The 12362-nt window shown below is 44.5% G+C and overlaps 1 protein-coding gene across 1 annotated transcript in view; it reads left to right on the top strand.

The window, feature by feature from the left end:
* nek7 (NIMA-related kinase 7) overlaps window positions 1–12362 on the top strand; it is a 67400-nt gene that overhangs the window by 43907 nt on the left and 11131 nt on the right. Inside the window, exons 7-8 of the mRNA XM_071524053.1 lie at window positions 19–126; window positions 7257–7351. Of these exons, the coding sequence (XP_071380154.1) occupies window positions 19–126; window positions 7257–7351 (203 nt within the window). The remainder of the gene's footprint in view (window positions 1–18; window positions 127–7256; window positions 7352–12362) is intronic.

Here is a 12362-nt window from a genome sequence, read left to right as displayed (position 1 = left end):
CCCTCCCCTCATCTCCAGATATCAAGCCAGCCAATGTATTCATCACAGCCACAGGAGTGGTGAAGCTAGGAGACTTGGGATTGGGACGATTCTTCAGCTCCAAAACCACTGCCGCTCACTCACTAGGTAAATCACAGCAGTCTAGACATATGTGGACACACATACACACACACACACAAATACACACACTCTGTATTTATGAACATACACACACAGTCGTATACACGCACACAGAGGCCCCCAGTAATCACCCGGAGCTGGATGTGTTTCATTAGGAATGGTGAGCCCAGAACCATGTGTCATGTTGTAGTGCTGCGGGGCCAGGACTGCACCCAGCCCCTTCATTGGCCAGTTAGCCACTTCTTGTTGCCTTGACCTTTGACCCTGACACAGATGATGTCTGGGCAGAGCCAGTCGACACACGGCTCTGATTGTGACTGTGTGCCATAAAACATACTGGCCAACGTGACAAACAGGGTTATTGTTGGTGTTAGAAGGTGTATGTGTGTGTATGTGGACACTTATAGGAAGTGAAATCATATAACACCATGTTTGTTTGTTTGTTTTTTTATAAAGAAGTGGGGATTGTAGCCCCATGCATAATTAGTAGAAGTAACTAACCTGTTGAGTCTTTTATCCAAAAGATGTCAGATGACGAGATGACAGTCAGTGAATTGCCATGATAATTAAAAGTGAATGTTGCCAAGTTTCAAAGTCTGTTCTATTCACAAATTTTACCACAAAGTGTACAAATCTAACTCTATTTTAAACTTTCAACTATGCAACAAGATGACCTGCACACATAAAATCTTTAAGAATAAGTGTGCTAATCTTGAGTCTAATCACAAGACTGCCTGATCTTCACTGAGCATCAGAGGTGTCACATGACCAAATGTATTCTTAGATGCTCGATGCATATGGGCCATGTAGTCTTTTGCATTCGTGCGCAGAACTTCAAAAAGAGACTGAAACAGAATTTAAGTGATCATTGACTTTCAAAGGAATAGACATATTTGTACCACTTAAAGCCTTGTCCAATCACTGTTAACCCAAAGGAAATCTATTTATTTAGTGTCAGTGGCAGTCAGTAATGACCAAATCCCCCTGTTGGTGTGGACTTGCTGCAGCTCGCCTCGCTCCACAGGAGACTTAGGTTTAACACAAACACACACACAGACACATGTACACACACCTACCTCACTTCAGAGATGCCCTAGTGTTTAAAACACAGGCCAACATCTTTACAGTTTGTTAACAGCCTGTCCCTGCCTGCCTTCATCACGGTGCCCAGTTGTAAATGTCTTTCTCCTTCAATGTCCCTGCAGCAAATTTATTTGGTCAGTTTATTCTGTGGACTAGAAATGATTGCCTATGTCTTTATTGTCCTGTTACCTTAATTGTTTTGCATCAATGCCCTCAGAAATTATTCTCTTGGTTTCATTGGTAATACACTGGACCAGTTGAATGTACAGCGCCATAGAGTAAGCTGTGGCACAAATCAGCATGTAGTAGAGCTGGTTAGACTAGTTTCCATTCTGTCTGTTGAAGCGCATGGAGGCGCGATACCGTAAAATTACAAAATACCCTGAGCAATTTGAATCGCTTCATAGATTGGAAAATGTAGAAAAGTGGATCGCATGGATAAATATAAACGTTGTCATTTGCACCGTCTTGCTTCCTTCTGTCAAACTGTTATTAAGTTAATACCACAAACAATGCGCTATTCTCAGCCTCTGTGCAGCAGCAGCCCAGCCTTTGAGAAGGTGTGAATCACATGATCAGCTCAACAGAAGCCCTATCAACTAAGCAGCCTGCAGTGCCTGTGGAGCGAGGTGAAAGCGGCTGTGATTGCTCATTAAACGTTGAGTCCACAGCACCCTCTTTAGGTTGACAGAGGATAGGCAGCTCCACTGGCTGTGGGGTCACCTAGAATACTTGAATCATCAGTCTGTCCATCTAGATGACCTACACAAATCACAATGCAATATCCCCAAATGCGTAGCCAGGTGCATCTGCAAATAGTCAACTTATCAGGAAACAAGAAACAGCAACCTTATTTTCAGATGAACACTTGTTTTTTAAATCATACATTTGGTTTAGAACAGGTACAGTAGGCCTGAGAAGCATTAAAAATAAATCACACCATAAATAATCATGTAAACTCCCTGTGGTTAACATGGAGGAAAAAAAGACATCAAAATTGGAGTTGCATGGCTTTCACATAACGGTACATTTGGCATGTACTTTGTTATACCTGTGTAACCACAGTAGGTGGTATCTATTTAACAATATAGTCCTATGTCAATGTAGAGTGTGTATCAATAGCTTTCCCTTGGTCCTGACCTCTCAAGTAAACAAGTGTCTGTCTTTCAAATGATTTTCAGATGATTTATGTGTATGAGGACACCTGTGTGTTTGATTTTGTGGTTGTGTGTGTATGTGTGTACTCAGTGGCTGATCCAGTGCTATAGAAGGGGAAAATGTCCCTAAGTTAACATGACCTGTGGACACAAGGACACAAAATGCAATCCTCCTTTCCCCTTCTTTCTCGCCTGCATTCCCCTTGACATTTCTTGCTGTTTGTTTCAACTCGCAGCTCACCAATCTCTCTCTCTCTCTCTCTCTCTCTCTCTCTGTCTCTCTCCCCCCCCCTCCCATTTTTCTTGTCTTCATTTCTTCTCATTCCCTCTGTCCCTCCCTCTGCTGCCTTGACTTTCAGTGTCTCTTTCGCATTCCTCTCTATACGTTTTCCCAGAATGGGGTGCCATCTGTGTGTTGAGAGCCAGAGAGCGAGGGAGAGAGAGAGAGAGAGAGAGAGAGAAAGAGGGAGTGGGGAGGGGGGAGGAGGGAGGGAGCTAGGTAGAGAGAGGGAGAGAGAAAGCTACAGTTTGACAGTGAGGCAGAGAGAGAAGGATAAGGTGGGAGAGGAGAAAGGAACAGAGCACAGTGAGAGAAAGAGAGGGAGGAGAAAGCGATATGACAGAAAAAGAAAGGAGCATAAGAAATAGAGTAGAGAACAAGTGACAGAGAAACAGAGAGAAAGAAAAGGTAGAACGAGCAGGGCGAGAGGAGAGAATGTGACAAAGTGACAGGAAAAAAAGAGGAGAAAAAAGAGTGAGAGAAGGAGAGAAAGAAAAAAGTTAGAAGGAGCAGAGTAAGAGGAGAGAATATGACAGTGTGACAGAAAAAAGAGAGGAGAAAAAAGAAAGCAGAGAGAGAGAGGAGAGAAAGAAAGAATGTGAGGAGAGCGTGTGTGTGTGTGTGTGTGTGTGTGTGTGTGTGTGCACTAGTGTGGGTCTGTAATGAGCCCAGCCACCCAAGTGAACAGTAGAGCAGGGTGGTGGAGCTGAGATGGAGGTCCAGGCATACAGCCTGTCAGCTCCCAGGCTTTCAACTCAGCCGCTCAGCAGCCCGCAGTCATACACACACACACACACACATTTACAGACTCTCTCTCACACACTCCCTTTTTCTCTCTCTGACACACACTTGCACACACTGAGAGACATACAGAGTCTTTCTCTCACACACACATTCACATGCACACAGATGTATGCATGCACAGACACAAGCACACATGCAAAAAAGCCCATACACATCCGTACAGGCTCGAACACACGCACAGGCACACGCATGCACAACACACACGCCCAGGCACACACACATGCAGAGGCAAGTACTCATGCACAGTCACGTGCATGTCCAATACACAAACAAAGAGAGGCATGTGCTCACGGCTAGCACACAGACACACACTCGGGGACATATATACACACACATGCTCTGGGACATTCATACAGCCCAAAATACATGTAAGCATGCAAAAGACACACGCTGCACATATTGCGTTTCAGTGCTGAGGATGGGTGCGCTGGGTTGCGGGGGGGAGTCGGAGTAAAGACAAAAAGAACAAAAGAGAACGGGAGCAAGCTGATACAATCACTCGAGGAATGAGAGACTAACCAATTGGCAGTAATAAGGAGTATAATATATCTGCAATTAACACCTGTAATGAGAAAGGTGTTAACGATGAGGAATGGGGAAGAGGGAGGGAGAGAGGGAGGGAGGCAGAAGAAAAGAGAGGAGGAGGGAGAACGAGATGGAGTCCAGGGTGATTGATGTTGGAAATAAATATGATGATTTGAAATTGAGTAGAAAGACTTAGTTATCTTATAAAAGCAAAGGTAGGCTTAGTAGGAGGCACATAAATCAAACACAAATATTAGGGATATATATGAGGGAATACAGAGAAATAGACTGTGTCTTAACATTCCTCCGTTCTCCCTCTGCGTTCTGGCTGTGTTGCTCCTATCAAGCCCCTCTGCCTCTAACTGTGTGTCTCATTTTGTTAGGACACGATAGAGCAGAGGTTTCTAAACTTCTGCCCGGGGCCCAAATTAGAAATTCAGTCGCTGCCATCGAGATTCCAGTAGAACCTTGCTTGGGAGGAGACGATGTTTGTAACAGAAATGTGTTGAAATTAAGGAGCGCAGATTAGTCAAGACCTATGACATTAATGTGCACTCATGAAATGCTCTGCACTGTGTAAATTGTCCTGTAAAAGCTTTAAGTTCTGTGTATAAACAAGAAAATAAAGTCAATGTATACTGGATGTATTTAAGATCGCACATTAAGAAATGCATTTAGCAGTGTGGTTTAGAAGTCTGTGGTTTAAATAAAAAAGAGTTTCTTTATACTGGGCGGCACCTTGCGTTCCTCCGATACAACAACACTTACCCCGTTTGCCAGAAAATACACTGTTGTCACAACCATTCACAATAATGAAAATCAATCCCAACATGACTTTCAATTTATTTGCATGAATAAGTAATGTGCCCTTAATTTAGCATGCCGAAGGAGCCTGAGCCCAGCGCTGCTCTGCCTTTTTTATGCAACTATTAGCATAAGAGAGGCTGATTCTTTTTAATCAACTAATAATGGATGTTAGGGGAGCTTGTTCAGACCGCACCAGGAGACCTCACAGCACACACACACGCACACACACACACTCACACCGCCCTACCAACCTGATGACCAATTAAAACAAGCCCCCTTCTCCCCTCTTCCCCTTCTTATGCTCTCACTCTTGCTCCCTCTCTGCCTGTGCAGATGATTATTTTTGGAATGATAGGTAACACTTCATTATTCAGGACCACACATTTAAGATAAAAGCATGTTTTCTCAGCCCAATTAAATCTGCACCAAAATTAAAAGTGCTAGCTTTCATTTCGGCTCCCATCGACTCTAATATCGCCTTCTGTAATAATTTTATTAATTGCAATTATATCATCAGCTGAATTTCCTCCGACCTGTTAATGCGTGGAACGGCTCTGGAGAGTGTGTGGAAGTGTGCAGTTTTGTGTTTTTCCTAGCATTTTCCTGCAAGTAGACTTTTTCTCCTGAGCTCTCTCCACCTGAGAGCTGTTCTAACCTACCCAACTCACTTCAGCTGTTTGTGTGTAGTGTAAACTCAACAAAACTACCGGTTGCCCTCTGTAGCAACTGTTTCTCCTTGCTCTATCTACCTGTATTTCCCAGTACACATTCTGTTTAGGGTAGGAGCACAGCTGACTTTGGGTTTTAAAAAAAAAACATTTTCCCTTTCACAAATTCTCGTTAACCTTTCTTCTTAAAGGTTTTCTATTTGTCAATGAATGGAAATGTTACAAAAAGGAATTAAATTGAATGAAACTTTTCCACCTTTGTTGTCATTCCACCTCACATAAATACACAGTGCAGGGAAAAATGTTATCTTGGGGTCACAGCCAATTTTCCCTTAAAGCCTGTGGTGTCCAGTGCCAATTTGTGAAATGAGCTGGTGTAGTGTTTGGTTGGAATGAAAACCTGTGGACTCAACCATGGCACAGAACTGGACACCACTGGCTTAGAGGGAACATCGGTCATGGTGCAGGAGTAAAAATTTGATTAAAAAAAAAAATCAGTGCAACAAGACAACATGGTAAACCAGTGCAATGGTAGATCAGCTATATCATATTGTAATCAGACTTGGAATTCAGGAAGTGTAATATTAAAAGTAGTAGTATAAGTTACTGATGTAAAGTATTTCAGCATAACAATGTTCAGGTATTTAATCAGAAGGGCTTACAAGGTGCATGGGAGTATAAGGAGTAGATATGAAGTGACTCTTGCATAGAAGAAGTTGAATAATCTGACTATTGCATTGGGATGTAATCTATGAAGCCTCCTGCATTATCTGGAGGTCTACAGTCTGCCTACTGTATCTTGTAGTCTACCCACATTGTCATATGCAGGGATGTAACTGATGGACTTGGCACACCAGCTCAGCAGAGGTTATTTATCTGCTGTCTCCATATCACTGTAAGCCTCCATCCGAAATCTTGCTTGTAAGGATTTTGCACGAGCACAGGCTGAGATTTGCTCGGCACGGGTTAGCAGGCCAGTAAAATTTCCATCCTTAACCATATGTGATTAATATTGAACCACTCCTTAACATCCTTGATAGACTTTTGCGTGGGAAGTCACGGCATACAAAGCAAATGAAAAAAGTACAGCGAGTGAAGCGCAGCTAAGGATACAGCGAACTCTCAAAGCTTCCTGCGGTGCGTTATGGCTGTGATGCAGAGCTGCGGTTCCTCCGTGTGTCCAGTTGGGTGAAGGTCTGATTCTCTGGAGCTCTGCCAGTCACCATGGCAGTTTGGGATTCTTGAGTTTCAAAACCAGAACCAGAAATGGGCCGACTTTTAAGACTCCACCGCTGCTCCCTGGTCGTACTCTCTGACTACTGTTTCAGATCATTACAGAGCCCCAGTAATCAAAGCTGATTTATGTATATTGTGTGTGTGTGTGTGTGTGTGTGTGTGTGTATATGTCTGCTGTACAAATGCATGCAACTTCTGTGGTACATGTACGGTTGCATGCACTGTATGGATGTTTGCGTGTGATGCTAACTTTTCCAAAGTTGATCTAACGCCATTAAATATTATCTTACCTGTAAATTATTTTAATCAACAAAAGCAGTACACTTTACAGTCTCCCTCTAGTTTTCAAATGGTTTTGTTTTATTAATTTTTTTGGATTACGATAAGCATGGGTTGGCGATACAAAATGCTAACAACGCTCCCTCTCTCTTTCTCCCCTTGTCCTTTTCTGCCCCTCTGTCTTTCTCTCTCTTCATGCCTTCTGTCCTCTTTCTCTCGTTCTCTCCCACTCGCTCTCTCTCTCTCCTTCACACTCTCCCTCGCTCCCTCCTTCTCCCCCCACCCTCTCTGTTCCAGTGGGTACTCCTTACTACATGTCTCCAGAGAGGATACATGAAAACGGATACAACTTCAAATCTGACATCTGGTCGCTAGGATGCCTGCTCTACGAGGTAAACTATGGGAATATGTGCACACACTGTCACCCTGCAGTCGACTGTAGGAGTGACATGAGTGTACACACGCACACACGCATACACACACACACACACTTACAAAACACACACACCACACAAACAAACCACCCTCTATCCCACATAGTCAAGTACATTTTACATTCACACATCACCACCAACACTATCCTGCATGAGTTGTATTTACATTGCAACTACAGTATATTCCATAATACACACAATATAACCATGCACACACTTTTTCTATCATATATATACACTAAATGTACAAAATATTCATGAACTCATTTTATGAATTACACTGATGAGGTGAATCCAGGTAAAAGCCATTATTGCTTATTGTTTTCCCTTATTGAATCTATACCAATCACAAAGGAGGAGATGTAGATAAAGAGAAGCAGACAAGTTAGAGAAGAGAGATTTTTAAGCTTTGAGACAATTGAGATGTGGATTGTGCAAAAGGGGCTGCAGCTCAGTATCAGGAAGATGTCCCTAATATTTGTACATTCAGTGTATAGTATGTCACCCTCCTTTTCCTCCCTTCCCCTCTTTCCCCATCGTCTGGCTGAGCTGAGGCCTTACGACACTATGATTTAAAGTTCTTTAGCCGGGGAACCTGTTGAGTGTTGGAAATCTGGCGAGTGAGGGGAAGTGACATGGCCATGTGTTTTAGATAAGGCCGCCCAGTGACACTGACTAGTCTGATTATCCAGGAGAGAAACGCCACGGGACTCTGCTGTAGACCACACCGACCGGAGACAGGCCCTGGAGGAGGACAGAGAGGAGGGAGCAGAGGGGAAAGAGTGAGGAGTAGAACAAGGATAGACAGGGAATGATCGTAGTCGGTCTGATGTTTCACCTTGCCACCCTGCACATGCACTTGCCACACACACATGGGTTTGAACACACACATTCTCACTCACACACACACACACACACACAGACAGACACACACAGTCAGACCCACACACAGCAGCAGGCAAATAGACTCACTGGCGGCCAGGAAAACACCCACATTCTCCTGTCCTCTCTCCCAACTCCCCAGAGTGGCTGTTCACTTGGGTTGCATTTCAACACACCAGTGACTACACCTTCTCTGTAGCGCCTCAGGCAGAGAGATGGAGAGGGAGCAAGGAAGAAGAAGTGTTAGCTTGGCTTCCAGGTCATGGTTGCTCAGAGACCACGGTTCCTCATGCTAATTAGTCCCGTCCCCCACAATGCATTGGGGCAACGCTGGGCTGTGGTTGGCTGAAGGCACTGAGTGCTGCAGGTCATATTCTGTTTCTGCAATCTGTGTGTGTGTGTGTGTGTGTGTGTGTATGTGCATTAGAGGGAAGATATTGCTTTTACATTTTATAAAGCCCATGTTGCACTGGTCCACATTACTCTGGTTGTATAGCTTCAGCAGGTATCATGAATTGGTAACTATTCCAGCACAGCACAGTTTTGTTTAATTAGACCAATGTTGGTTTGGTTTGGTTTAGTTTGGTTAGGTTGGTTTGGTTTGGTTTCAACCAATGTAGGTCAGTCTGGCTTGGGTTGACATGGTTTAATTTAGGTCTGCGTGATTGAAAAAAAAAAAAAAAAAAGAACAATGTGATTGCGATATGAATTGCCATACATTTGTAGACAGTTTTTGCACAGTTTCTACATACTTTCTGTTTGAGCACTTGTAAAAAAGTCCAAAAAGATTAACAAAAAAACAAAAAAAAACCTAAAACATATCATGCAAATCATTTGGAATTTGCTTGGTTTGATTGTAATTCTCTCCTGAATATTTTGTTGAAGAAGCTATTTTATTTGATACTCAGTGTTGCATCTTTTTTGATTAAGTGTGCAACCTGAGTGTAGTTTGGTTCTTAGTTTCAGACTGAGGTACTGTCCAACGATCTTCTATACCCCTCACCCTTAGGACACCTACTAGAGACTGACGTCTGGACTAAATACTGTAACTGAACCAACTACTGCAGTCCAGAGAGAGAAATGAGGAGGGGGAAAGAGCAAGAGAGCAAAAGTGGAAGAAATGGAGGGGGACTAGTTGCTCTGTGACTGTGAGAGAGGATAAGAGGCAGGGAGTAAAGATATAAGGTGAAAAAGTTTGCAATATAGGAAGAAGAGAATGGGAAGGGGCAGGCACTACAAGTCCTAAGAGAGAATGATGAGAAGGGGGAGACAGAAGGGTTAGATGGATGGAAAGAGCAGAGAAGAAGAGAGGAAGAGGTGAAAGGAGAAAATAACAAATAGCCAAAGCAGAGATATGGATTGGTAGAGGAGAAAGATGGGTGTTCAGTCAGAGAGAGAGAAGGGAGAGACAGAACTCCAGCCACCAGGTCAAGGTGAGCCACGCAAGCAGCCTGTGGAGATAAAGATTTTACAACCATATTGTTACTAGAGCAGCGCTCACCGCACCATGCATATTCTCTTTGAAGAACAGACCCATGCTTTCCACTCTTGTTCTTGGTGAGAGGGCTCTGCGGTGCATTGAGTGTCAGGAAAGCTACCTCCTTCTCTCTGCCTCTCTCCTCCATTCCGCTCTCCTCTGCTCTCCTCTCTCCTCCCTCTGCTCTCCTCCCCTCCTTACTCTTCCCCTTTCCTCTCTTAACCTTCAGGCATGAGGAATTCACATAGAAATCCAGGCCTGATCCCTTTGGTACCCATTGATTTCACTCTGAACGTGGTAGGGGCTTAGGTTTGTGCTCGAGTATGTTCGCGTGTTTTTGTGTGTGTGTGTGTATGTGCATGTGTGTATGTGTGTATGTGTGTGCGTGTCGGTGTGTGTGTCTGTATCCCAGGGTTTTCCGTTCCTCATGTGTGAAACGGCTCCATTTGAGAGAGCCTGAATATTTCATTGTTGTGCCCAGGGGTTGGGTTGGGGTCCATATAGCCAGACAAGCCCGTCAATACCTGGCCATTGTATCTGCGTCTGTCTTCATCTCCCATTCTGTTTGATCCCTTTCTCCCTGTGTCCAACCTCATTACATCACCTGACCCCGCCCCCCCCAAAACGACCCAACACCGTGGTAACAGGGATTCTGCCGGGGTCGTTTCCCACCGTGACCGGGAAGGTTAGGAGGGGGTTGGGGCAACGCAGGCTGCCGCGCTCTCGGTCACGCGCCGATCGATGAGACTGCAGCCTCACCGCACTCTCCTCGCCTGCTCACAGTCAGAACCACCTCACATTTGCATTATTAACACACACACACACACACACACACACACACACAGAGGCGCTTGTATCGTACTCAACATGTGCAGTGTGAAAAAGAAACACGCACACACCCGTGGTCTCGCACTTGTGTGGGTGTGTTTTGCATGTGTTTGTGTGTGGTTGGTGTGTTTTGTAAAAAGGTTAGCCGAGGAGGCGAATATGTTGAAAAGCTTTGCTGTAATGTGTCTCCTTCCTGTATGGAGCGCAGCCATCCTTACCTCTGACTGTGCCCATGTCTCATGCGTCCTGCCCCCTGCTTTTGCCTCATTCCATTCCCTCCCCACTTGTTTTGCTGTTGGTTTTACGAGTTCCAAAATGCTAGGTTCTCAGCAGCCAGCTTTTGGATGTGATGAGTTGCTCCCTCTCTCACTCTCTATGTTTGAAAACAGGCCTTTTACAAAGACAGCCTGCTGATTGTGCTTAGCCTGGGTATCATTTTGCCTATTTCTTATCATGTGTATTTTTTAAAACCAACATGTATGCCCCTCAGGCCAGTGCCAGTATTTGGTGGCCGCTGTGCTAAAACTAGCAAACTAGCTAACCCAACCATGTATCCCAGGTTGTTGTACCTTTATGAGCACGTTTCAGATGTCCAGGGTTTAAAACTCTGCCTGCGTGTTTGGTTGGTATTCCAATGAAAGCCATCCAAGGGACACGAGATACAAGCCAGTTTGTTTTTCAGAGATTTTTATTTTTATTGATACAGTGTGAGGACTGAGAAGGTCTTTGCAGTTGTGGTTCAACCACTGCCGTCAGTGTAAGGGATTAAATCATGAGACTAAACAAGGAGTTATATGCTTCCAGAGTTGGCTGAGTATTTAAAATTTCACAATTCGAATACCAACTTTCAGACTCAGTTTAGCTGCAGTGTGATTCAGACAAAATAAGGACTTGTCTTTATTTTTCCACCAGTTTTCCTCAAAAGTTCAGCTCCTAGGAACAATCTGGTGCTTTTAATCCTCTCGTCCTTTCTTCCTTACTTCCCCCTTTTTTAATGCGGTGAAGTAGAGGAGTGATGACTCCTCTGGGTGTGGGTGTATTTTTAATGACTGTCCCCATACTGCGACCGCTTGCCTTGATTAATATATCATTATAAAGCCACATGAAGGACCAACGAGCAGATTAAAAAAAAATAAAAAATCATGCTTTCTTCACATGTACAGTACTGTGTGTGTGTGTGTGTGTGTGAGAGAGAGAAAGAGAGAGAGAGGGGAGGGGAGGCGAGAGAGAGAGTGCACATATATTTGTGCATGTGCGTTAGTATTTAGTTTTGTCTGTTTTGATGTGGCCTGTGTCTGTGCATGCATTGTTGTGTGTGTGTGTGTGTGTGTGTGTGTGTGTTTGTGTGTGTGTGTGAGAACTTGTGCATGGCCCTTCGGTCCCAGGCTGTGCGGGCTCCAGGGATGAGGGGTGCAGGGAGCAGACAGGAGCCTCTCTCAGCTCCTTTAATTGGCGTACAGGGAGAAGAGCTGGAGAGAGATCGGGATCAGTGTTAATTAAAGTGGAAGGCCCCATCCAGACCTTTTACATGGACAGGGATGCTGGCTTACATGCCTGGGCTGGGGAGAGCGCAACCTGGCCAGCTGACGAAGAGCCTAGGAACAAAGGAGAGATTTTGTGTGTGTGTGTGTGTGTGTGTGTGTGTGTGTGTATGCGTGCGCGTGGGTGTGTTTGTGCGTGCGTGCGAGTGTGTTCTGCCATCAGCAGCTCACGCCCCTTAGACAGACAGCAGGCATGCGTGTGCAGTGGATGTCTCTCGAATATCAATGAACCATACACACA

Source organism: Centroberyx affinis, unplaced genomic scaffold, assembly GCF_046629955.1.
Source record: "Centroberyx affinis isolate AG114_WGS23_722 - 3 ecotype Tasmania unplaced genomic scaffold, CSIRO-AGI_Caff_v1 ptg001140l_1, whole genome shotgun sequence".
Taxonomy (NCBI): domain Eukaryota; kingdom Metazoa; phylum Chordata; class Actinopteri; order Beryciformes; family Berycidae; genus Centroberyx; species Centroberyx affinis.
Note: the sequence above shows the minus strand (reverse complement) of the source record. Positions and strands in the feature narration are given on the sequence as shown.